Source organism: Xenopus tropicalis, chromosome 7 (assembly GCF_000004195.4).
Source record: "Xenopus tropicalis strain Nigerian chromosome 7, UCB_Xtro_10.0, whole genome shotgun sequence".
Lineage (NCBI taxonomy): Eukaryota > Metazoa > Chordata > Amphibia > Anura > Pipidae > Xenopus > Xenopus tropicalis.
In genome coordinates this window covers 108,815,612-108,838,596 of record NC_030683.2, presented here as the reverse complement: position 1 = coordinate 108,838,596, position 22,985 = coordinate 108,815,612, and the positions used below count along the sequence as shown (strand labels likewise).

The 22,985-nt window shown below is 40.1% G+C and overlaps 2 protein-coding genes across 2 annotated transcripts; both read right to left on the bottom strand.

Annotated features, from left to right (window-relative positions):
- Positions 1–2,695: 2,695 nt before the first annotated feature.
- On the bottom strand, positions 2,696–5,266 carry ceacam19lw (carcinoembryonic antigen-related cell adhesion molecule 19 like gene W). Its single transcript, XM_002942462.2, has 3 exons — positions 5,212–5,266; positions 4,398–4,748; positions 2,696–2,982 (listed from the first exon to the last, which is right to left on the bottom strand). Exons 1-3 carry the CDS (start codon positions 5,264–5,266, stop codon positions 2,696–2,698), a joined length of 693 nt encoding a protein of 230 aa, XP_002942508.2.
- Positions 5,267–11,875: 6,609 nt separating this feature from the next.
- LOC105946580 (carcinoembryonic antigen-related cell adhesion molecule 1-like) lies at positions 11,876–20,249 on the bottom strand. Its single transcript, XM_031906539.1, has 7 exons — positions 20,228–20,249; positions 18,426–18,776; positions 17,609–17,869; positions 16,816–16,962; positions 14,555–14,616; positions 13,564–13,596; positions 11,876–12,110 (listed from the first exon to the last, which is right to left on the bottom strand). The coding sequence occupies exons 1-7, from the start codon at positions 20,247–20,249 to the stop codon at positions 12,039–12,041; spliced, it is 948 nt and encodes a 315-aa protein (XP_031762399.1). The 3' UTR covers positions 11,876–12,038.
- Positions 20,250–22,985: the final 2,736 nt, after the last annotated feature.

Sequence of the window (22,985 nt, the reverse complement as noted above, 5' to 3'; positions counted from 1 at the left end):
AAAGTCTCATTGCACCAAATGAGATGTCAGATCAGTACATGGTTAGATTGTGTCGACTGTAAGATATCTGGAATAAAACAACTTACCGTGTATGTGGATTCAACTGGGGGGTTTTGCTGCTAAAAGAAAAGAAAAGATACAGTAAATGGATCCAGTGCTGGACTGGGATCCCAAGGGCCCACCAGAGAACCTGATATATGAAGGGCTCACCAATCATTAAACATTTTCTTCTCACTGAGTATGTTCCTGATTGGTCATTGTCCAATCTTTACTACTGAATCAAAGTACATAGGAACTGGTTTTAAATACTGTTTGCTTTTTAAACTAAAAGACACCAATTTACTGAGGCCTGTTGGAAATATATAAAGATATTTGTTCCCTGTTGTTTCTGGCAATCTCTCTATATATTATATATGTGTGTGTGTATAAATGAATATATATTTGTATAAATATATAAACCCATGAAAGGGAAGTATAGTGTATGTGAGACAGATATGAGTAAATCTATATTATGGGTAAAGATACAGACAAACACTTACCGATGTTCCTTCAATAACATTTTGATATGGTGCAGTTTGCTCATGTCTGCTATTAATTTGCCTTGTTGTTTGAACTGAAACATATTTATCTTGCAATAATTAAATAAAGGAAGATAGAAAGAGATAATTGCAGGTTTAAGTCAGAACTAGCCAGAGACTGCAATAGGCACCACCCGGGAAATACCAACACAGAACACAGGGGTGCCAGTGTCACATGATCATGTAATAGTGGGGTTGATTTATGTCAGTGCAGTTGCTTGTAGCAGTGAATAAGTAATTAGATATTTGTCACTTTGGGACTGATTTACACACCATCCAAGTGATAATAAAGATCAATTTAAGATTTAACAAACTCTAGCATGGAATATCCCTACCCCACCATACAAATGTTACAGCAAAGCTCATTCATTTTTGGGATTCCTGATTCAGGTGTTAGAGCTTAGTGCTGCTTCAGTGACCCATCGGTTCTACTGCTTAAAACATTCTGAAGAGCTCACACACTGATTGGCCTTGACTAATATGCCAATTTGTTACACTTTCCTGGCATCAGGACAGGAAGAATTTACTAGATGGGAATATGATGGCGGTAGCGCTTGCCCTAGGCCATGGACACATGCGCTGGGGATTCGCTGATCCGGTAGGGTGGTCGGGGGCCATGCCATTTTCTCACTGAAAGGATACTTCTCATGTACAGTAGAATTGTTGCACAGATGATCAGTACACTTACCACAATGGCAACACAAATGCCTGCACAACTACTGGGCTCCACGCAGCCATCTGTAAGATACAAACTACACAGTATATCTGGCAACAGTCACACCCATGTCAGTATAAACAGGATAGGGGGGTAGTAGACCGACAGTGGGCGGCTGATACCTGTTAGAAAACACTGCCCTCTTGTTTTAGCTTGTAGTATTGAAACCAGTTTTTAAAGGTACATGTGTCTAAACACACTCCTTGTACTTCTGTATTGTTACACTAAGAATAATTGCAGCCATCCAATCTGCTCTTATGAATCACAAGTCTGCCTATTGGGGAACCCTGGAGTGGGGAGCTAGTTTTTTGAGGTTTCCCATAGTGGGTTTCAAAAAATGGATTTTTGCCAAAAGGATCACATGCCAATGGCGTGACACAGTCCCTACTCTGAATATGTCATGGCAGGTACAGGTATGGGACCTGTTATCCAGAATGCTCATGACCTGGGGTTTTCCAGATAAGAGGTATTTCTGTAATTTGGATTACTTAAGTCTGCAAATAATCATTTAAATATTGAATAAACCCAATAGGGTTGTTTTGCATCCAATAAGGATTAATTATATCTTAGTTAGGATCAAGTAGAAGGTTCTGTTTTATTATTACAGAGAAAAAGGAAATCATTTTCAAAAATTGGAATTATTTGCTTATAATGGAGTCTATGGGAGATGGCCTTTCCGTAATTCGGAACGTCCTGGATAACGGGTTTCCGGATAACAGATCCCATACTTGTACTGACAGGTTGGAGCCTAAGTGCTTGGTAACACGATGTTTCCATGTTTGGAAGAACCAGGAATACGTAACTGTTCTCAGAACTTGGTGTAATGAGACCCTTGAACAGGGGACAATGATGAAGAAGAAGACAAATGGAAAGCAAATCCGAGTAACGGAACAGAAGATACGTTCATATAACAAGCCGGGGGGGGGCAGGCAAAAAGCTGGTGCGAGTCCCTATAAACAGGCAAGTGGTCTTGTCAGGGGGCAGACAATATAAGTTCATGAATAAAGCCCAGGGGTCAAAACCAGGAGATCAGATATAATGGATGAATAGCAGGAACAAGAACTTACTTATATTCTTATGAAACAATATTTTTAATTTACTCTGTGATGTAACTGAGCAATGTAGGGAGCCTGCAGCCTCACTTATTACTGAAAATTAGCCATAAGCCAACAAGGACACAAGCACAATACAACATTTTTCCACAAATGCAATCAACACATGCAATATGGACTCACACAGGCTGTGACTGGGAATAAAAAACACTTTTATAAGGAAATCTCAAACTGAACCCTTTACATCTTAATTGCAGAGGGGAAGCCATAGCATCCCAATTCCTAAATAGACATTCTCAAAATAGTGTATTGATTACTGTGGGTATGTGTATAGGAATCACAATGAACTGTTACTTACAGTATAGGGACAGTTTGTAGGGATCACTTATATTCTTGCTGATTGGATTCTCTGCTTCACACTGGTACTGCCCAGCATCTGATTGTGAGAACTTGGGAATAGTCATAGTTCTACTGTTTGCTCTATATATAACTCCAGAAGGAATGCTGCCATCAATTCTGGTCCATAAGAATTTTACCGTTTCTAAATCAGATGCTGATAGTTTACATGTAAGGGTGACATCTTCATATTTCTCTGGCTGCTGCTTAGCTATGTCAATCTCTGGTTTAGTCAGTAGTTCTGTAGGAGAAGCAACAACACAGAGACAGGTACAAGTTACTACACATGAATATTAGATACAGGGCAAATATAGTGTACATTGTACATTAATTATATCATATATAAACCTGAAAGGAGACATATTATGGGAAAAACAAGAATGTGCCAGTGAAGGATTGTGCTTCAAAAAGTAGTGTTTGGCTGACCTGATAGGGAACTGTCTTTGCTTGTTTGACTGCAGGGCTGTGATTGGCTATCCCCCTCCTACTGTGCTTCTGGCAGGGACCGTTAGGACAGAGACCAGAAAGAATCTATAGGGAGCTCCAATAAAGGGGATATTTTAAAGATACTGTAGTATTAATTTTTAGCCTTAAGTATAACCAGCATTATATATTATTCATTATTGCCTACAAGACTGGGAGGATTTTCAGCTATGCTATTTGTCTCCTTTAAAACAAAAGAGAAGGAAACAGAGAACTGTTCTGATGTTGCTCTTCTCAGGAAAGAAATCAGAAACCTCAGATGCCTTTATTCATCTCTTTCCTGAGCAACAGCATAACTGTTCTCTACAAGCAGTTATAAAACATTTAAATAACAATATGACCTTTTGTCATACACATTTTTTGTTGAATCGAAAACCGTATATCAAAAATGACCTTGGAGTTCCATGAACTGTACAATGTGTGGTCATTTTAGATATCATTATATTGTACTAGTGGGTCTATTATTTCCTATGTTATGGATTATGTTAAATTGTAGTGTAGCTCTCTGCAACAGTGGTTCCCAAACTATAGAGCATGCTTCGAGCAGAATGGGGGGGGGGGGGGAGTAATTAAATACCATTGCCTGAGTTGCTAGTACTGGGGCCCAATGGGACCCTTAAACATTACACTCCCAATAGTGTTGGACTGGACTGGTGGGGCAGTGGAGAAGACCTGGTGGGACCTAGCTCAAGTAAGCCCTGCCACCCTAGACCTGCTGCTTGCCCTGTGTTGAAACTTGATTGTGGCATCTTCAGGATAGTAGCAGCAAGCAAGAGGAAGTACATGGTGCAGTTCGGAGGTACTCAACTGCAAGGCGGGGGCTCAAATTATTTTTGCATGGGGTCATAGCCAAATACATTTATGCCAGTGCCTTTTGAAGAAAGCATGGCAGTTAGAACAAGAAGCTTAACAGTGCCTAGACATGCAAAAATATTTAATATTTCTGAATAATTAACTAGTGCACCTGATCTTAAAGCATCAGTTTCTCCTAGCTCTGTCGCTTGTATTACCTCCCACGCTGATGAACGTATACAGCATTAGTGTCAGTAATATCTGAGTTTTCCATGAGGGGCAGCACTGTACCACAGGCCAATACTTTACCCCTGAGAGTTGTAGTTAAGGGACATCAGGGAAGCCTCACAGGAGCTACAAAGGACCAAGAATAGTACTTACCATATACAGGCAGGTTAATGGTTTCTTGGGTTAAACTTTCTGCCTGGATTTGCACTGTGTAATATCTTCTGACTGCTGTATAAATTTTGAAGATCTTTAATGATCCATCTGGGAGGACACTGGCTCGAGGGAAGTACTCTGGCCCTCGTCTCGCCACAAGGTAAGAAGTTGGATTATATGCTAGGATTAGGGAGGAATCATCAACAAATTGACCTTTATACCAGGAGAAAGAGCGAATGGCCCCGCTGACCCCACTGACACTGAGGGTGACAGGCTGATTGACCACTGGATATTCAGGAATCGGCTGAATACTGATTCCATAGATCAGATTTATCCAGACACTGAAGAGAGCTGAAAGGGAGAAAGGAATGGTATTAATTCAGGAGACTCCAGCACAAAGTGGGACACATTATTCAGTAACACAGTGACAGTAATGCACTAAATCTTCATTTTTAAAGAGACCATACTGTGAATTATATAGGGAATAATATATCCCCTATTATCCCTCTTAGGCTGAAAGCCAAACTCCCAGGTGACTTCTAATATTTTCATATTGTAAAACGGGGCACATTATTTCTTATGACAGATACGTCATAAGAACTGACATCACTGAGCGCTGATTACAGCTGATGACAACCCATTTTTGATTATATTTTATAGGAAAATCATAACTCTTGTGTATTAAAGCCTTGTATGGCACATCAGAATGCACAGAACTCCTCTATGACTTCTAATAGCCTTGTAAATGACAGTAGGGGATACATTACCCCCTATATATTGTACAGAGAACACAGACTATTGAAAGTGCCTGTACCTGTGAGCAGATATCCCCTCGTGCAAAGGGCGGCTGTGACTCTCTCTCTGGCCATGGTGTCTCTGTCTTATAGTAAAAGGAAGTCGGCAGTATTTATATTGTGCATTTTAACCTGGTGAACTTTTTTTTTTTTTCTGTCAAGGTTTTTAAGGCATTCTCAAAAGCTGTTCTTCAGAAGCTAGCTAATAATAGAAAATCTGCAATTCTGCAAAAAATTTAGAGAAAGCCGATTTGTCAGTAATGTAACAACAAGGGTATGAGACGGGGAGGGCAAATGGGTAGTGACTCATAAACAGTTTCTATACATATGTGTGGCAAATGTCATATTCCTAACGTTTTGTGACTACCCTGAAACACTTGCCCTGCTTGTCTCCTTACTGTGCTGCCCCACAACCCAGGAATATATCCTTATTATATATTTCTGTCTCATATTAGATACAGGTATGGAATCTATTATCTGGAAACCTGTTATCCATCCCATAAGGGCCGATTCACTAAAGGTAAGTACTGTACTAAGTATCGATTCATCACAGTAATTTCGCATCATCGCAAACGCATTGTGTTAATTAGCGAATAGAAATTATACTAACGCATGATTCACAAACACATATGAAGTGTTAAACGTGCAAAATATCACGTTAATCTGTGTGAATATTAACACCTACTTGGGGCAGGCGGTACTTAAAGAAAATTGTGGTTCCTGAGCTTTTGGCAACACAACACGGACTTTGCAGTGAGTGATGCAAACGGTATGTAACCCTTTCTTGGCACATTCACTTATATATATGGGCTGTTTGTTCAGGAGATGTGTGTTCTTCAAAGAATATTGATACTGGGAACTGGGAACAGCGCAGTGCCTCCACCTAGTGGACACTGAGGAACACACCTCTAGGGGATTTCCACTAGGAAATAATCACACACAGCTTTTGCAGAAATGTTAAACTTTATATAACTGTTGGAGTTGGAATTTAACACTTTATGTATAACTGATTTTCCTGCTCTGAGGAACCCATGTAGTTTATCCACAGCTGGCACAGACAGTCTCTATAGATGCCCAATCCCCACTTGGATCCGGATAAACCACAACCCTTAGGTTAGTTCAGTCCCTTCCCCAAGAGCTCTTTAGTCCCCCCAGGTAGCGCTACCTGCCCCAGAGTACCTTCCCTGTATAAAGGTGGCTGCTCCCACGTAGCAGGCAAACGAGCAATACCTGTTCACAGCAGGGGACACACACAAGAGATACCACAGAGGACTGATTCCTTCCTGGCAGCCCAGCAGACTGTTTCCTTTCAAGTCTAACACACAATATGGCTGCTCACACTGTATCTCTTTCAACTCTGGCAAACAACAGCAGGGGCTCCCTTTATAAACTGCTGGGCCCGCCCCTAGATTTTTGGCTCCAAAGCTTAGGCACACCTCTCCCAGACGTGCACTGGGGCAGCCGGCCAACCGGATCCCTCCCCAGGCTGTAGCTAGGCTGGATGAGATCACAGACTGAGAAACAGGGGACAGGGTTCTCTGATCCCCTACATTCTCCCCTTGGAAAAACCAGCAACGGCCTCGCTTGCCGTACCTCCTTACACTCAGAAACAGTACAACACTCCACAGGGTTCTCCACAGCAGTCTCCCTTTGACTCAACCCCTCATCTCCTTCAGGGGAGTCACTTTCAGATATGGAAGGCTCATAGTAGGACTTCTGTACTGTTGGGCCTTTGTAGGTCTTACAGTTCCGGGCCTGATGACCCATCACATGGCACTTGTAACATTTCCCTGGAAGTCTCTTACGCCGCCGGCGTACTTTACACAGTGCAGACTGGACCTGAACCTCATCAGGAACAGGGCAGTTTGGCTGTATGTGGCCTATCCTGCCACACCGGTAGCACGTTGGAGGTTTCCTCGTCTCAGTTGGGGTTTTGGCTCTCTCAGACAGTTGAGCTTTAAACGCTTCCAACTCTTTGCGAAGTCTCTTATTTTCCTCCAGCAGCTTTGCATCAGCAGGGGACTTCTCTGCATGCCCTAGGGTGGAACTCCTCCTCACCCTCACATAGGCATCAGCCTCCTCCCGCCGAACTCTCTCCATCAGAGCCATATAGCCAGGGGTTAGTGTATCCTGGTAGTAAGCTCTAATGGTCACGGCAACAGGGTCACTATTTAAAGTCCCTCTCCTCATTTGGCGAATCCTCAGGGAATCCATTTCAGAGCTTTGGATTACCCCACGACTCACCAGCAATCTCAGGCCTTGCTCCACCCGCACCAGATAGGCAGACAGGGCTTCCTTCTCTTTCTGGAAGGTAGAGTGGAAGTTGTGGAGCATCTCTGTAGTACTTGCTACAGGGCCAAACGTCACCTCTAGGACTTCTATCAGGTCGCCTGAAGTAGCATCAGGGTGACTAACTAGGTAGGATTTTACCACAAACACAGCAGGGCAGCGAAGGCTCTCAAGGATCCTCCTTCTCATGGTTGCCTCAGGGCCGGTCCAATCTCTCACGGACACCACAGTGGAGTCTCTCCAACTCTCAAATGAGTCCTCACCCGAGGGTACCGGATCTGCACCTGAAAACACTTTAAGTCTTTTAAAATTACCATTCCAGGCCAGCTGAGTCAGTTGGTCAGTCAGTAGTCCCAGCACACTCACAATATCAGGGGTATCCAGCTGGCCTCCCGAGCTAGGCCGACTCCCCTTGGAGACCACGCTCTCACTGGATGGACATTGCTTTACTTGACTCTGTTCAGCTGGCGAATCAAACAGTCTCTTACTGGGCAGCACACCTCCCGGTGCTGTAACTGCAAACTGGGAAACAAGGGTGTCAACATGGGTAGTTAAATCATCTGCGTCATCAGACAGATCTGGCAGAACAACCTTCCATGGCCCTTCATCTCCCGCATCAATATCAGGGGGAACCCTCTCACGGTCTATCTCTCTGGGGCTGTCTATAAGGACATTCAGCAGAACCCCGGCAGAATCTCGCCGTGACGCAGCCACCCTTGGGCGGAAAAATATGGGCTCCCCATCAAGGATTTCATAAATAGAATCTTCCTTTACTCTTGGCATCATGGGCCCCACAACAGCAACCTTCCGGGGGTTAAGTCCCAAAGCATTGCACCACTGACGAACAGTTTGTGGGGTTTCATGTGCAGCCATGCTTTCATCCAACATTCCCAGCTTCCCAATAGAATCTCAGCAGTGCCTCCAAAATGTAACCCTTTCTTGGCACATTCACTTATATATATGGGCTGTTTGTTCAGGAGATGTGTGTTCTTCAAAGAATATTGATACTGGGAACTGGGAACAGCGCAGTGCCTCCACCTAGTGGACACTGAGGAACACACCTCTAGGGGATTTCCACTAGGAAATAATCACACACAGCTTTTGCAGAAATGTTAAACTTTATATAACTGTTGGAGTTGGAATTTAACACTTTATGTATAACTGATTTTCCTGCTCTGAGGAACCCATGTAGTTTATCCACAGCTGGCACAGACAGTCTCTATAGATGCCCAATCCCCACTTGGATCCGGATAAACCACAACCCTTAGGTTAGTTCAGTCCCTTCCCCAAGAGCTCTTTAGTCCCCCCAGGTAGCGCTACCTGCCCCAGAGTACCTTCCCTGTATAAAGGTGGCTGCTCCCACGTAGCAGGCAAACGAGCAATACCTGTTCACAGCAGGGGACACACACAAGAGATACCACAGAGGACTGATTCCTTCCTGGCAGCCCAGCAGACTGTTTCCTTTCAAGTCTAACACACAATATGGCTGCTCACACTGTATCTCTTTCAACTCTGGCAAACAACAGCAGGGGCTCCCTTTATAAACTGCTGGGCCCGCCCCTAGATTTTTGGCTCCAAAGCTTAGGCACACCTCTCCCAGACGTGCACTGGGGCAGCCGGCCAACCGGATCCCTCCCCAGGCTGTAGCTAGGTTGGATGAGATCACAGACTGAGAAACAGGGGACAGGGTTCTCTGATCCCCTACAGGTAGTTGTCAGAAAAAAATAGTTATGTGTGTAAAATATTGCGCGCTGCGTAATATGTTGTGGGTTGCATGATATTTCGCCATTTTGTGGACACTGTTAGTAAGGCAGGCTTTGTATCTCCCCAAAATCTTGTGTATGTGCCAGAATGGGGGGCCTGATGCCCTTGCCCATGCACTGACTACACAATTACATGGTGAGGAGAGAGGGGGAATGTAAGTGCTGAATGGAAAGTTTAAGTATTTGTCTGCCCCAGTTCTATGCCTAAGGCATAGAGGCGGGACAGGCAGTATATGATTGACAGCTGGGATTTTTAAATTCATTTATAATGGGTTTGAATGTGTTAAAATAAAAATGAATGTTGGTTACATGTTTAATTTAAAAAGGGCTTTTATTATACAGCTTTTTATGTCTGGGTGACAGGTCCACTTTAACTATCACTTTTTTGGGTTTGGCTTTTTGTGGCCCGAAAAAGCCTGGAATAAAAAGCGCAGCTTTTCTGAGATTTACTATGTGACAAAACTAAGACAATTCCAAATCTGAAAATACTCCTTCTGAACTCGTTGAGATTGTGTAGAAGGAAATGACAGATGTTCCGTTTACAATTGGAAGATCTTACCTTGCTTTGTGGTTTTTGGGTTTTTTGATGCTGGCTTTTGTGCGGCAATACAAAAAAGTTGCGGTTATTGTGCAACAATAGAAAAAAGTTATGGTTTTCGTGACTTTTTTTCATTTGTACTTTTTCAGTTCAGATCTTTTGATAAATAACTGCCATTCATGGAAATGAGTTATATCCAAAAAAACTAGTTTTAATTAGTGATGAGCGAAAGGTTTAACTAGACATGACCTATTTCTTCCGTATACTCTTATGCCTTTTTCATTACGTGGGCTTCTTCTGTGCAAAAGGTCAGTTTCTTCTTTAGAAATATAAAATAGGAATTGTTATGACGCAGTTCACCCACTGGTTCTTGCATCACCCCCCATGTTGCAATGTGTATTCTAAATGGTTGCTTGTGAAACCCATGTAAACAGACCCTCTTAGTCTTACTTTTCACCCTCAAGCAAGAAATATGGTTTTGCGTTTCATTTTGAATAACACTTTTTGAGGTACAGGGAACTAGAACTGAGTATTTGACAGCTAGAATTTAGTATTTTCTTATAGCTGCAGCTTTAGTTATATAGGTGGCTGCTTGCAGTTATTTGCTTCTGGCTATAAGGTGTATAAAAGAGGAGTTAGAGTAACCCAGTTCAGAATCAAAGCTGGTTAGACATATAACTACCACAGAACATCAGTTAATTTAAATTTCAGAATCCTTATACTGAAGCTGGACCCCTGAAGAACAGGGTTATTAATAGTGTGGTAATGACTGTATCTCTATGTAGTTCCCTGTGGGGATTATTATTTGGAAGATTTATAATGATGCGCTGAAGTAAAACTCAATCCATTTGCAGATTAAGCAAAAGTGATATCAAACATTTCAGGTTTCTGGAAGCTTAGTACCAGTACTACTCATGTGTTGTTCTTAGTGCAACTCACAGAATTCCACAAGATGATTCTTACCCTTTCCTCCTCTTTCTGTCAGGACCTGCCTGTACTCGAACTCTGGACTCTATTTTAGGCAGGTTCTGCATTACCTCACTAAGCCACTGGAGACCTTGGGCATCCAGCCCTAAACATTCTTTTAACCCCTCTTATTTGCTTCTGTGTTTATGTTCTCCTTCTCCTCCCTTAATTAGCCCAGGTGGTTGCAATCAGACAATTAATGGGCTTTATAAGCCTGTTACAAGCAACCCCTGGTTGCTTGATCATTGAGCCCTTTTGTCCTTACCTGCTTGTTCCAGTCCCTGTTCCTGCCTGACTCCTGCCCGCGTACCTGCCCTGGTATCTCCTGGTATTGACCTCGGCCTGATTATTGAACTTTCCCTGTCTTCAGCCTGCCCCTGACCACTGCCTGTTATTCCGGACCCTCCTTGTTTGCTGCCAGTCCAGACCCTCTGCCTGCTTTACGGATTTGTTTCGTCTTCTGCCTGCCTCTGACCACTGGCCTGTTGTAAGGACATCCATATTTCTTATTGCTAATTTTCATTGCTCACTTAATAAATCATGTTTCAGCAACCTAACTTCCATACCTGTAATACATGGAGCAATAAGCTGACAACTCATTCTGGAGGGGCCAAGCTGACAGTTTGGTCAGAGCATTGCTACCATTAAGCTGGCAATATATGCTGGCAAAACTTTCCCCGATATGCCCCACATGGGTGGGTGATATCAGGCTAATTCGACCTAGGGCCAAATGATCGATTACAATGATGGGCATATGAGCCGTCAGACCACATCAATGAGCGGATGTGATCCTCTTTAGATGCATATTTATCAATGGGTAAATGTTAAGTGTGCACCATTTGCAAAATACACTTCTAAAAATCCCATAGGAATGAATAGAAATTTTATTGTATACAATGCTCTAAACTCTCATTTTGATAAAACTAACTAATTTTCTGTTCATTCCTTTGGGATTTTAAGAAGGGTATTTATCAATAGGTGAAAGTTAGAGTTCACCATTTCATAAATATACCTCCACAATTCCATGGGCATAAATAGAAAGTGGGTGAGTTTTCATGTGTTAAACTCTTACATTCTAATAAATCTGCCCCTGAGTGTGAGGAACAAACTGATAACTGCATGTTTAGCTATGGGAAAATATACTTTACTAACAACATACATTTCATTATAGTCAACTGCAAATTAATTTAAGGTAAAATGTTGTACAGAAGGAATACTGTGTTTAAAAAAAATGCTTATTTGAAAGATAAATTGGTGCTACATTGAAATGGGTACTGAAGTTGTGAAGAAATTAAGGCTTTTCATTTCTCTTCCACCACACTTTAAGGTCACAGTAGGTGTGATCCGGCCCATGCTGCAGCCCCTGCAATAGAGAAATAGACTTTATATGAACGATTCCTCCCTCCTTTAGTTTCTTAGTGTTTGTGGCATTTAATCCTAGCTGTAGGCCAATAAACCATTAAAGCATTTCCTCCAATATGAGGGAGGGTTGAAAGCAACACATGCACATTCACTATAACTCTGGCAACAAAGTCATCACAACACACAGAAGCATTGTGCATACTGTATGTGCTGACAAAGTTGCAGGGGGCCGGGAGTTTAGAGGGCCCAATGAGGCCCTAATTGGTTAGCAATTTCAATATATCTTGGTAAAATAGGTCAACTTACAAATGTTTTGGGGGCATAATGTGAATTTGCTGAGGGGCCTTGTAAATTCTGGATATGCCACTGTTGTCATTGTGCATATGTGCTGACAAACTTTACACAGTGGAGTAAGAGAACAATTGGATCTCAGATTTGTGTGCAAAACCATATGTGCAATTGTAGGGAGTCTCCTCCTATAGGTCATGGTGCAGAAAGGCTCTGTATACAGACACTGATCCATCCTGCTTGGGGAGGACTTCAGGGCAAACACTGTAGGTAAGTGGGCAAGTAGGACAAGCTGCATGGAGAACACGTAATGGAAAGTAGGAAATACGACCAGTGTAATGTTATCTTTAATGTTTGAGCACTCTATTCTGGGTTAGAAAAACATCTAGAGAGGGTAGGGCATTCTGTGAGGGAAGTTACTGTACTTATCCCCTTTATCCCCCCTTTACAGTAACTATACATACAGCCCAACCCTCCTTACACAGTTATATAGACAGAGTATATGGAAGGAAGAGCTGCCTGTAGGTAAACTTACTGTGTGCCATGGATGCAGGTTACGTGTGTGGATGGAGGGTAAGTATAGTTACCAAAACCCTTTACTGACTGTTTTAGCATTGCCCAGTGGGCACTACCTTCGCTGTTTGGATTTTAAAACGAACACAGAGGAAGCTGAAACAGAGGCTGCCTAGGGTCTATAAGGGCCCACAAGAGGCAAATGCTCCTTGAGTGTTGTTGGATAGAATCTTCCCATTGTTTTAGTATAACAACGGCAGAAACCTGGATACTATGATTTATGTAATATTAAACCCCTTCTGGGATAGTGTGAATACTGCACCGCAGCAAGGTTGCTAACAGGTTCAGTAATGTTATACTATAGGATCTCAAATGCAGTGGGTAAGTGCAACCCTTCAAATTTTTCATAAGTGGTCTCATTTGTTCCCATGATCTGATAACTCCAGTTTGAAGGCAAAAAAAAGTTTTTGGATGCAGTCGGTTTGTGTTTGTGCCACTCCCATTGGAATGGGATGTTTCAGTATATTTTCCAAAACTGAACACAGTTAGCTTTTACTCTGCTGAAAGTCCCATCACAACAAATAATCGGAGGAATCCATGAGTACATGGTTAGATTATATTTGTTCTGAGATATCTGTAAGGAAGCAGCTTACCGTGTATGGAGATTCCACCGAAATGTTTTGCCCCTGAAGGAAAGAAGGGATAAATGGATCTAGATGTTCTACTGTTATGGATATCATTCACTAAACCAGCAAGGCTTTGATACCAGGAGTGTAACTACAGAGGAAGCAGACCCTGTGGTTGCAGGGGGCCCAGGAGTTTAGAGGCCCCAGTGAAGTCCTAATTAATAAGCAATTTCAATATATCTTGGCAAAATAAGTCAACTTACAAATGTTTTGGGGCCATAATGTGAATTTGCTGGGGGGCCTAGTAACTTCTGGATATGCCACTGTTAGCTACATTCATCCTTATTTCCTTTCTAAGCATGTTTTCTGATTTGTTAGCTTGAAGGAAAACTATACCCCCAGAATAAATACTTAACCAACAGATTTATATGTTTTATGTTAAGTGACCTATTAAAGAATCTTGCCGAACTGGAATATATATCAGTAAATATTGCCCTTTTTACTTCTTTTCTCTTGAGCCACCATTTTGTATGTGTGCTCCCTCAGAGATCCCCTGACAGGAAGTGATGCAGCTCTAACTGTAACAGGAAGTAGTGTGCACTGTGAATCCTATGATACCAGGGGGCGGCCCTTAATTCTTAAAATGGCAATTCTATTTAGGATTACCCAATAGCACATACTACTAAAAAGGATATTTTTATAAAAAAGGTTCATTTAGATGAAGCAGATTTTTACATATGAGCTTGTTTATGGAATATATTTTTATAGAGATACACTGTTTGTAGGTATAGTTTTCCTTTAATGTGAGCAACACAACCACACTCTCTCTGAAAGCACAGCCCTACTTACTATTTCTATTACATTCAGACTGAGGCTGATAAAGGACTATACTAATAGTTCTCTAGATATATTCAAACATACAGTGAAGTTCTTTCAGACCATCAAAAGGGATGTATAGTGAGTTTAGATATGGGTAGACCTGTAGGTTAGGAAAGTTTACACTGACACAAACACTTACTGTTCCTCCAACAATAACACTGTCGTATGTTGCAGATGAATCTTGTTTGTTATTAAATTGTCCTGTTGTTGGAATAAAAATATATTTATCTTTGCAGCAATGACATAAAGGAAGACAGTAAGAAAAGCAACAAAAATGTCTATGCTGTATGTGCTAGTTTGTTTGTATATGTAGATACAGGTATCAGACCCCTTATTTGGAAACCCGTTATCCAAAAAGTTCCAAATTACAGGAAGGCCATCTCCCATAGACTCCATTTTAATCACATTATTCACATTTTTAAAAATGATTCCCTTTTCTCTGTAATAATAAAACAGTACCTTGTACTTGATCCCAACTAAGATATAATTACCCCTTATTGGGGGCAGAACAGCCCTATTGGGTTTATTTCATGGTTAAATGATTCCCTTTTCTCTGTAATAATAAAACAGTACCTTGTACTTGATCCCAACTAAGATATAATTACCCCTTATTGGGGGCAGAACAGCCCTATTGGGTTTATTTAATGGTTAAATGATGCCCTTTTCTCTGTAATAATAAAACAGTACCTGTACTTGATCCCAACTAAGATATAATTACCCCTTATTGGGGCAGAACAGTCCTATTGGGTTTATTTCATGGTTAAATGATTCCCTTTTCTCTGTAATAATAAAACAGTACCTGTACTTGATCCCAACTAAGATATAATTACCCCTTATTGGGGGCAGAACAGCCCTATTGGGTTTATTTAATGGTTAAATGATGCCCTTTTCTCTGTAATAATAAAACAGTACCTGTACTTGATCCCAACTAAGATATAATTACCCCTTATTGGGGCAGAACAGTCCTATTGGGTTTATTTAATGGTTAAATGATTCCCTTTTCTCTGTAATAATAAAACAGTACCTGTACTTGATCCCAACTAAGATATAATTACCCCTTATTGGGGGCAGAACAGCCCTATTGGGTTTATTTAATGGTTAAATGATTCCCTTTTCTCTGTAATAATAAAACAGTACCTGTACTTGATCCCAACTAAGATATAATTAATCCTTATTGGGGGCAGAACAGCCCTATTGGGTTTATATCTACTAAAAAATTTTTAGTAGACTTATGGAAAGATCCCTTATCCGGAAAACCCCAGGTCCTGAACGTTCTGGAAAACAGGTATTATACCAGTAATAGCATTTTCTTTCAATAAGCAAGATCCCCTTCACCCTCTAATAAGAATTGTTTATTGATATTATATATATTAAAAACAATATCAAGTAAAATTAGGTTTGTATAACTTCATCATAGGTAAAAATAGATTTTTCACATTTTTCTTTTGACCATTTGTACATTTTTTCCATCTTTATTTGACTAGGGAGAGTTTATTTGACAACAACAAAAAGTTCTCTGCACTCACCCATTATCACTATATATAGAACATTAAGACATTCTGTGCATTAAGCTTCCAGGATATGCCCTCCCCCCTGCAATATACTCGCTTTCAGGGTTAAAAACCCCCAAATGGTTGCCCTTTTATTGGCTCTTTAGTTGCCGTCTGTATGAATTTTGTGGTCACAGCCTCATTGCACCCCCGCCTAATGGTTAAACATGTAATGGTGAGCACAACTTTCCCTTGTTTGCTAGAGATTTTATTTGAACCAAAGCACACAGGTGGAAATTTCGCAGATAAATAGTATGGAACCAGGCAAAATCACATGAATAGGGTGGTGAAATTCTTACACCAACAATAGACCCCTAAATGTAGACCCCTAAATGTGGTCAAGACTGAAGGGATGATTTACTAATACTGGAGCTTAATTTTTTTTATTTTCTATCTTGTAGTAGATTCATAAAAACTATTTGCTGATTGGTTGCTATGTTCAATTGCACTGGTACAGTGAATCTCACTAGTGATGAGCGAATCTGTTCCGTTTCGCTTCGCCGAAAAATTCGCGAATCTTTAAAAAGATCCGGGAAACGGCAAAAAAAACGGCAAAAATGTCGTGCGACAAAAAAAATTTGTCGCCCGCGGCTATTATTTTGTCACGCGGCTATTGTTTTGTCGCCCGCAGCTATTATTTTGTCGCGCGGCTATTGTTTCGTCACCCGCGGCTATTATTTATACATTGATATAGTCCTCTGTCAATAAATATGCATAAGCTATTCTTACTATATAATCTATGTCAAAATTATGATCTGATTCACAACCTGACAACTGGACATAGATGCACTGGTTTGGCAACCTAGGGTGTGTTAGTGTATGACTAGCTGTATTCAATAAATCTGCTCACCTGTATTTTCCTGTTTCACTGAAGGTAAAATTCTTTTGTACAGTAGAAATGTTGCACAGGCGATCAATGCAGTTCCCGCAATTGTGCCACAAATGATTCCAGCCAAAATGCCTAGTTTGTTATCAGCTGGAGGATCCACACAGACACCTGCAGATTGTAAACTATACATTGTAACTAGGAACTTTCAACCCAACATAAAACAGGATAGTGATAGGTAATAGAAATAGATGATAGACAGGTAGATAATGACAGATATAGATAGATGATAAATAAATAGATAGATAGATAGAAAGATGATAAATAGATAGATAGATAGATTATAGATAATAGATAGATAGACAGACAGACAGACAGACAGACAGATAGATAGATAGATAATAGATATATAGATAGATAGATGATAGATAGATAGATGATAGATAGATAGATAGATAGATAGATAGATGATAGATAATAAATAGATAGATAGATAGATGATATATAGATAGATAGATGATAGATAGATGATAGATAGATAGATAGATAGATAGATAGATGATAGATAATAAATAGATAGATAGATAGATGATAAATAGATAGATAGATAGATGATATATAGATAGATAGATACTATAGATAGATAGATGATAGATAGATAGATGTGCTCCTCATCTCCTGTGGATTTTAAATCTGACACAAGGTGCAGAGCACAGCAAGAAATGACTGAACTAAGGGTCATGATTTAGCATTTTGATGTCTTTGTATATTACAAATTATATCTATTATTATTTATTAGAAACTTCTTGTTACTTACAGTATTGCAACAGCGTGTAGGGCTCACTAATGTTCTTGCTGATTGTATTTTCCACTTCACACTGATACTGCCCAGCATCTGATTGTATAAACTTTGAAATAGTCATAGTTCTATTATTGCTGCTAAATGTGACTCCAGTAGGAAAGCGCCCATCAATTCTGTTCCATAAGATCCTCTCTGTATTGGCTGCTGTACATGTAAGGTTGTATTCATTTTCCTCAGGACACAGGCTGGCAGTGATCCCTGGTTTAGTCACTGGAACTGTAAATAAAACAGAGGGATATACCTGGGCTATTATACATTATCATTTATGACAGAAAATTAAGTGTTTGAAATGTTGCTTGTCAATGTTGGTTATCAATAACCTGAAAATATATCATAATAAAACTATTATGAAATTATAAAATTATGCAATTCGCCATTGGCATTTCTTTTCACAAAACTGCGATAAATATTCGCCCTGACAAAAAGTCGCTGTTGCATCAAAAAGTGTTGTGGTTGCGTCAAAAAAGTTGCGGATGCATCAGAAAACACGCAATCTTAAAAAAATAATTGTGCACTTTAAAAAAGTCATGCAGTAGTCGTGTTTTGTGAATTTTCCTTTGTTTCACAAATATTTCAGCAGTTTCGCTAATTTTTCTCTGAAGCAAAATGAGACAGATTCACTCATCACTAATAGAGATTAATAATATTTTAACATATACTATGTAGGTATGTACAGTACGTATGAATTTATTTATAATGCGCCACAAGGATATGCAACACTGTACAGTACAAGTGATATTCCCACAGGTTACTAGAGTTGCATATTACTCACCATAAACACGCAGGTAAATCGAGTCTTTTGTTAAACTGCCTGCCTCAACCTGCACAGTGTAACTTGTCTGGTCTGAAGTATAAAGGGTTGAGATCCTTAATGATCCATCTGAGAGGCCGCTGGCCCGAGAGAAGTACTGTGGCCCATGTGTCTCCACAGGGTTAGAAGATGAATTATACGTTAAGATTAGGGAGGAATTCGCAATGGATGAACTTTTATACCAGGAAAAAGAGCGAATTGCCCCGCTGACCCCACTGACACTGAGGGTGAGAGGCTGATTGACCACTGGATATTCAGGAATCGGCTGAATGCTGATTCCATAGATCAGATTTATCCAGACACTAAAGAGAGCTGAAAGGGAGAAAGGAGTGAGATTATTTCAGGAAACTCCAGCACAAAGTGGGGCAAATTACTCATTTCCTCACTAACACACTAATGAGTACCTTCATTCTTTTAAAGGGACAACATATTTTACATTTACACATGGTTTATAATATACTAAAACCTGTACAGGTATCGGACCCCTTATCCGGAAACCCGTTATCCAGAAAGCTCCGAATTATGGAAAGCCCGTCTCCCATAGACTCCATTATAAGCAAATAATTCAGAATTTTAAAACTGATTTCCTTTTTTTATGTAGAAATAAAACAGAACCTTGTAATTTATCCCAACTAAGATATAAATAATCCTTATTGGATGCAAAACAATCCTATTGGGTTTAATTAATGTTTTATTAATTTTTTAGTAGACTTAAGGTATGGAGATCCAAATTATGGAAAGACCCCTTATCCGGAATACCCTTGGTCCCGAGCATTCTGGATAATGGGTCCTATACCTGTACAATATTCTTTAAAACAGTGCTTGGTGATGACATTAGTTACAGTCAGTTGAAACATTGAAACATTTGGACTGATACTGCTCCATAGATATGACTCTGTGCCAGCCTATTAGGCTCATTAAAGCTATTTTATTGCATAAACCTTGAAACTAAGTCCCTTGTAAACAAAAAAACATTCTTATCAGAGGACGTAGGAGGATACAGCAAATAAATAGCAGAACTTTTAATTAGCCGGTTTATCTGAGAAATTAATCTTTCATTAAGGACAAGAGAAACCCAATTCAATATTTTAGACACCCCCAAGTGAGTCCAATTGTTCAGAAGATTTTTTTTTCTTAAAAAGAACACCTAGTAAAAAAACCTAGTAACTGACTTTGCTGGGGGTGAATCCATGAAATCTATGGTTATTAATATTTCATGAGCCAAAGAGGGCAAACAGGTAAACTGAAGCTGCTCCATGTTTGGTCCTTGTGAGTCCTCTCGTAGCCCCTATAGTCTAGTGCAGTGCAACTAGTGCAGTGATCCTCAACCAGTGGCTTGTAACATGTTGCTCCCCAAACCCTTGGATATTGCTCCAAGTGACCCCAAAGCAGGTGCTTTTTTTTCTGTAAGCTGCCAGTCCATATAGGGGCTACCAAATAGCCAATCATAGCTCTTATTTGGCACCCCCAGGAACATTTTTCATGTTTGTGTTGCTCCCCAACACTCTTGACATTTGAATGTGACTCATGGGTAAAAAAAGGTTGGGGATCCCTGAACTAGTGCCTGGAGGGAACCTGGGATTCAGTATACTGCATCTGAGCATTGAGGAATTGGCACACAGGAGATTTAACCATATCTCACCTATTAGGTTTCTATTCCCCTTATACACGGTTGGTTCAACTATAATATGTAATATATAAGAAAAGTGCGTATCTGTACTACTTGTACAACTACTTTATAAAGAGGGAAAATATCACATTACCTGGTAGCAGGTATCTCTCCATGTTAAGGTCCTGGCTGGTTCCTCTCTCATATACAATAATCTCCAGGCCTGTGACTCAACAGGATCTGAAATAATCTGTTATAGTACCAATCTCTTTGTTTTATCTTTTATATAAATGCCTGGGAGGGATCATCTGTGCACATTGACTCTCTGGACAAAAAAAAAGGAACTGCAGGCTATAAAAACTGCAAATGTGACAGCACTATGCTTTTCCCTGATCTTGTTATTATGACTTTTTATTTCCTTGTTTTTTGTGTTAATCATGGGGCCGCTAGTACTGTCTGCTAAGATACCCACAGGAAACCCACAACTCTTTAGATAAAGGGCATACTATACTGCCGTAGTACAGAAACAGATAAAAGTTGAAAACTTGCAGAAGATCAATACCAGTAGGATCAAAACAGGGGGCTTGGGCAGGATCTGGTAACCAGGGAAAAGCATAACTACAGAAACCCAGATTTAAGGGGAAACACATGAAGGACATGCTGGACAACCAACAGGAGTGCCCAAGTGTCACAAGGAAGGCCCAGAGTGCCATTACACACACCTGCAGTGTTATAGTGGATACCCATAAGGGATGCACCCACTGAGGGGACTGAAGTGCTAAAGGGATGGGAACATGCTGGACCAATGGAGCACATTACAATTTTATTTCAGTGGTTTTATTGCACATTTAATGAGTGTATTGCACTTTTAGTTCCCCAGTGTTGTCAATAGCATGATTGGGCCTGTAAAACCTTTATTGCACAGTGAGACAATGAGGGCTAGTATTGTGACCAATGAGAGATTTTATTGCATTCTGCATTGTTCTTCGTTCACGTGGGATATTCTAATTTTGCGGCCTCTGCGTGCCTCAATTATACACATATTGACTAACACACTGTTCAGAGGATCCCTAGCATTCATATTCTTGATGTGTTATTTTAAGAAACGTTATAAACCATTTTAACTTTAGCATAGATTTGCAGTTCAGATTATTATTCTCCAAAAATATTTTTCTGGGGTCTATTTACTTTTTGGGGTTTCTCAGACATAAAAACAAAAGTGTGTTGATTTTACAGTAGCTGAAACGTTGGCCATAAAAATTTGTATGCTATTTTCATTTTAGGTGACTCTATGCCGCATAGGTTTTTAGCCATGATAAGATTACCCGTGCCATTCATATTTATGATGTATTTTTATTAATACCTAAGGACATGAGAAATGAAATGGAATAAAATGGAAGTTTTGCAGACGATTTCAGATATTTCATAAATATACTTCTAACATAAAAATAATGGTGCGCATGTATGTATTTATATAGTGATGATGAGTGAATCTGTCCTGTTTAGTTTCACCATACAATTCGCGAAATGACGAGAAAATTTGTGAAATTGCAGAAAATCCATGAAACGCATTTGTCATGCAACTTTTTTGTCGCCCGCATCTTATTTTTGTTGCCCACATCTTATTTTTGTTGCCCATGCCCAATTTTGACGTGACCATTCCCTTTTTTGACACGCCCGCAACTTTTTTTGAAGTGCAACAAATTTTTCTGCTACGAATTTTCATGGAAGTTTCGCAAATCAATTCGCCAATGGCGAAATGCTGAAATTCACTGTGATTCCATGCCTGGTGAAAAAATTCACTCATCATTATATTTATATAGCACCACAAATGTACACAGTGCTTTAAACAATAAGGCATATACCAGGGGTATAGGAATTATGCAATAAACAGTGAAAAATAAGTGCTTGGGTGTTTCAATACACAGTTGGGATAAGGTCCCTGCCCTGAAGACCTTGAAATCTATTAGGGTGAGCAGCTAGGTCTGCCATAGCACAATATACTGTGCCATACAAACTAATAGTATCATGTCTAGTACTATAATATTTTACTTTTATACTAGATAATCACATTTTTCCACTAGGCATTGATTCACAGCAAAATTTTGCATTTCCCTTTGGCAAATTTTTTCGCAAAACTGCATTTGGAGTAAAAAAAAAAAAAGAGTCATCTGGAAAAAGTGTCACCCGTGTAAAATTTGTTACACATAAAAATTGTCACCTATTGACTTCAACGCATTTTGTAAATGTTTCAGGGACAGATTCGCTCATCACTATTTTATACCTACAATGTTTTTAGGTCACCAAACACCAGTGCCACCATATACAATAGAACCTAGCCACAACAGCACAAATTACACTAATGTACCGTATGTTGTTCATTCCTGTCACTGTGACAACCTGCATGTTTGCGGCTATTTTCAAGGGGATAGGTTTTTAGGAAGGTTGCATGTTTTGCTCAATAAATATTGTTTATTTGCCCCTAATAAGTTTGGCGTCATGTGGATGTTATATTATTTATGTTTTATACATGTACTGGGACAGTCAAATATGTGCAGATAACAGATCTAAATAATAGTGAGCGGAAGGTACAGGCACTGTCAGTTTCATCAGCTGCCAAACACTTGTTGATTAAGGGGACATATTTTATGCTGGCAGACTGGCTGCATTCTCATAAGATATAAATGTCTCCAGATGGGGTCAGTTTATGTAGTAATTACTGGGCAGTAAGGCCAAATTCATACACGCTGCTGACCATAGAGTTGCACGTGGGACTGCCTTTTACAAATGAGCCTTACTGTCGCTCTCTCTTCTTATCTTGCCCATTTGTCCAATGTATAGCAATGGAGAATGTGTCAATATGACAAAGACCCCACTCTGTATTATTATATAATAATACCCCATCCAACGGC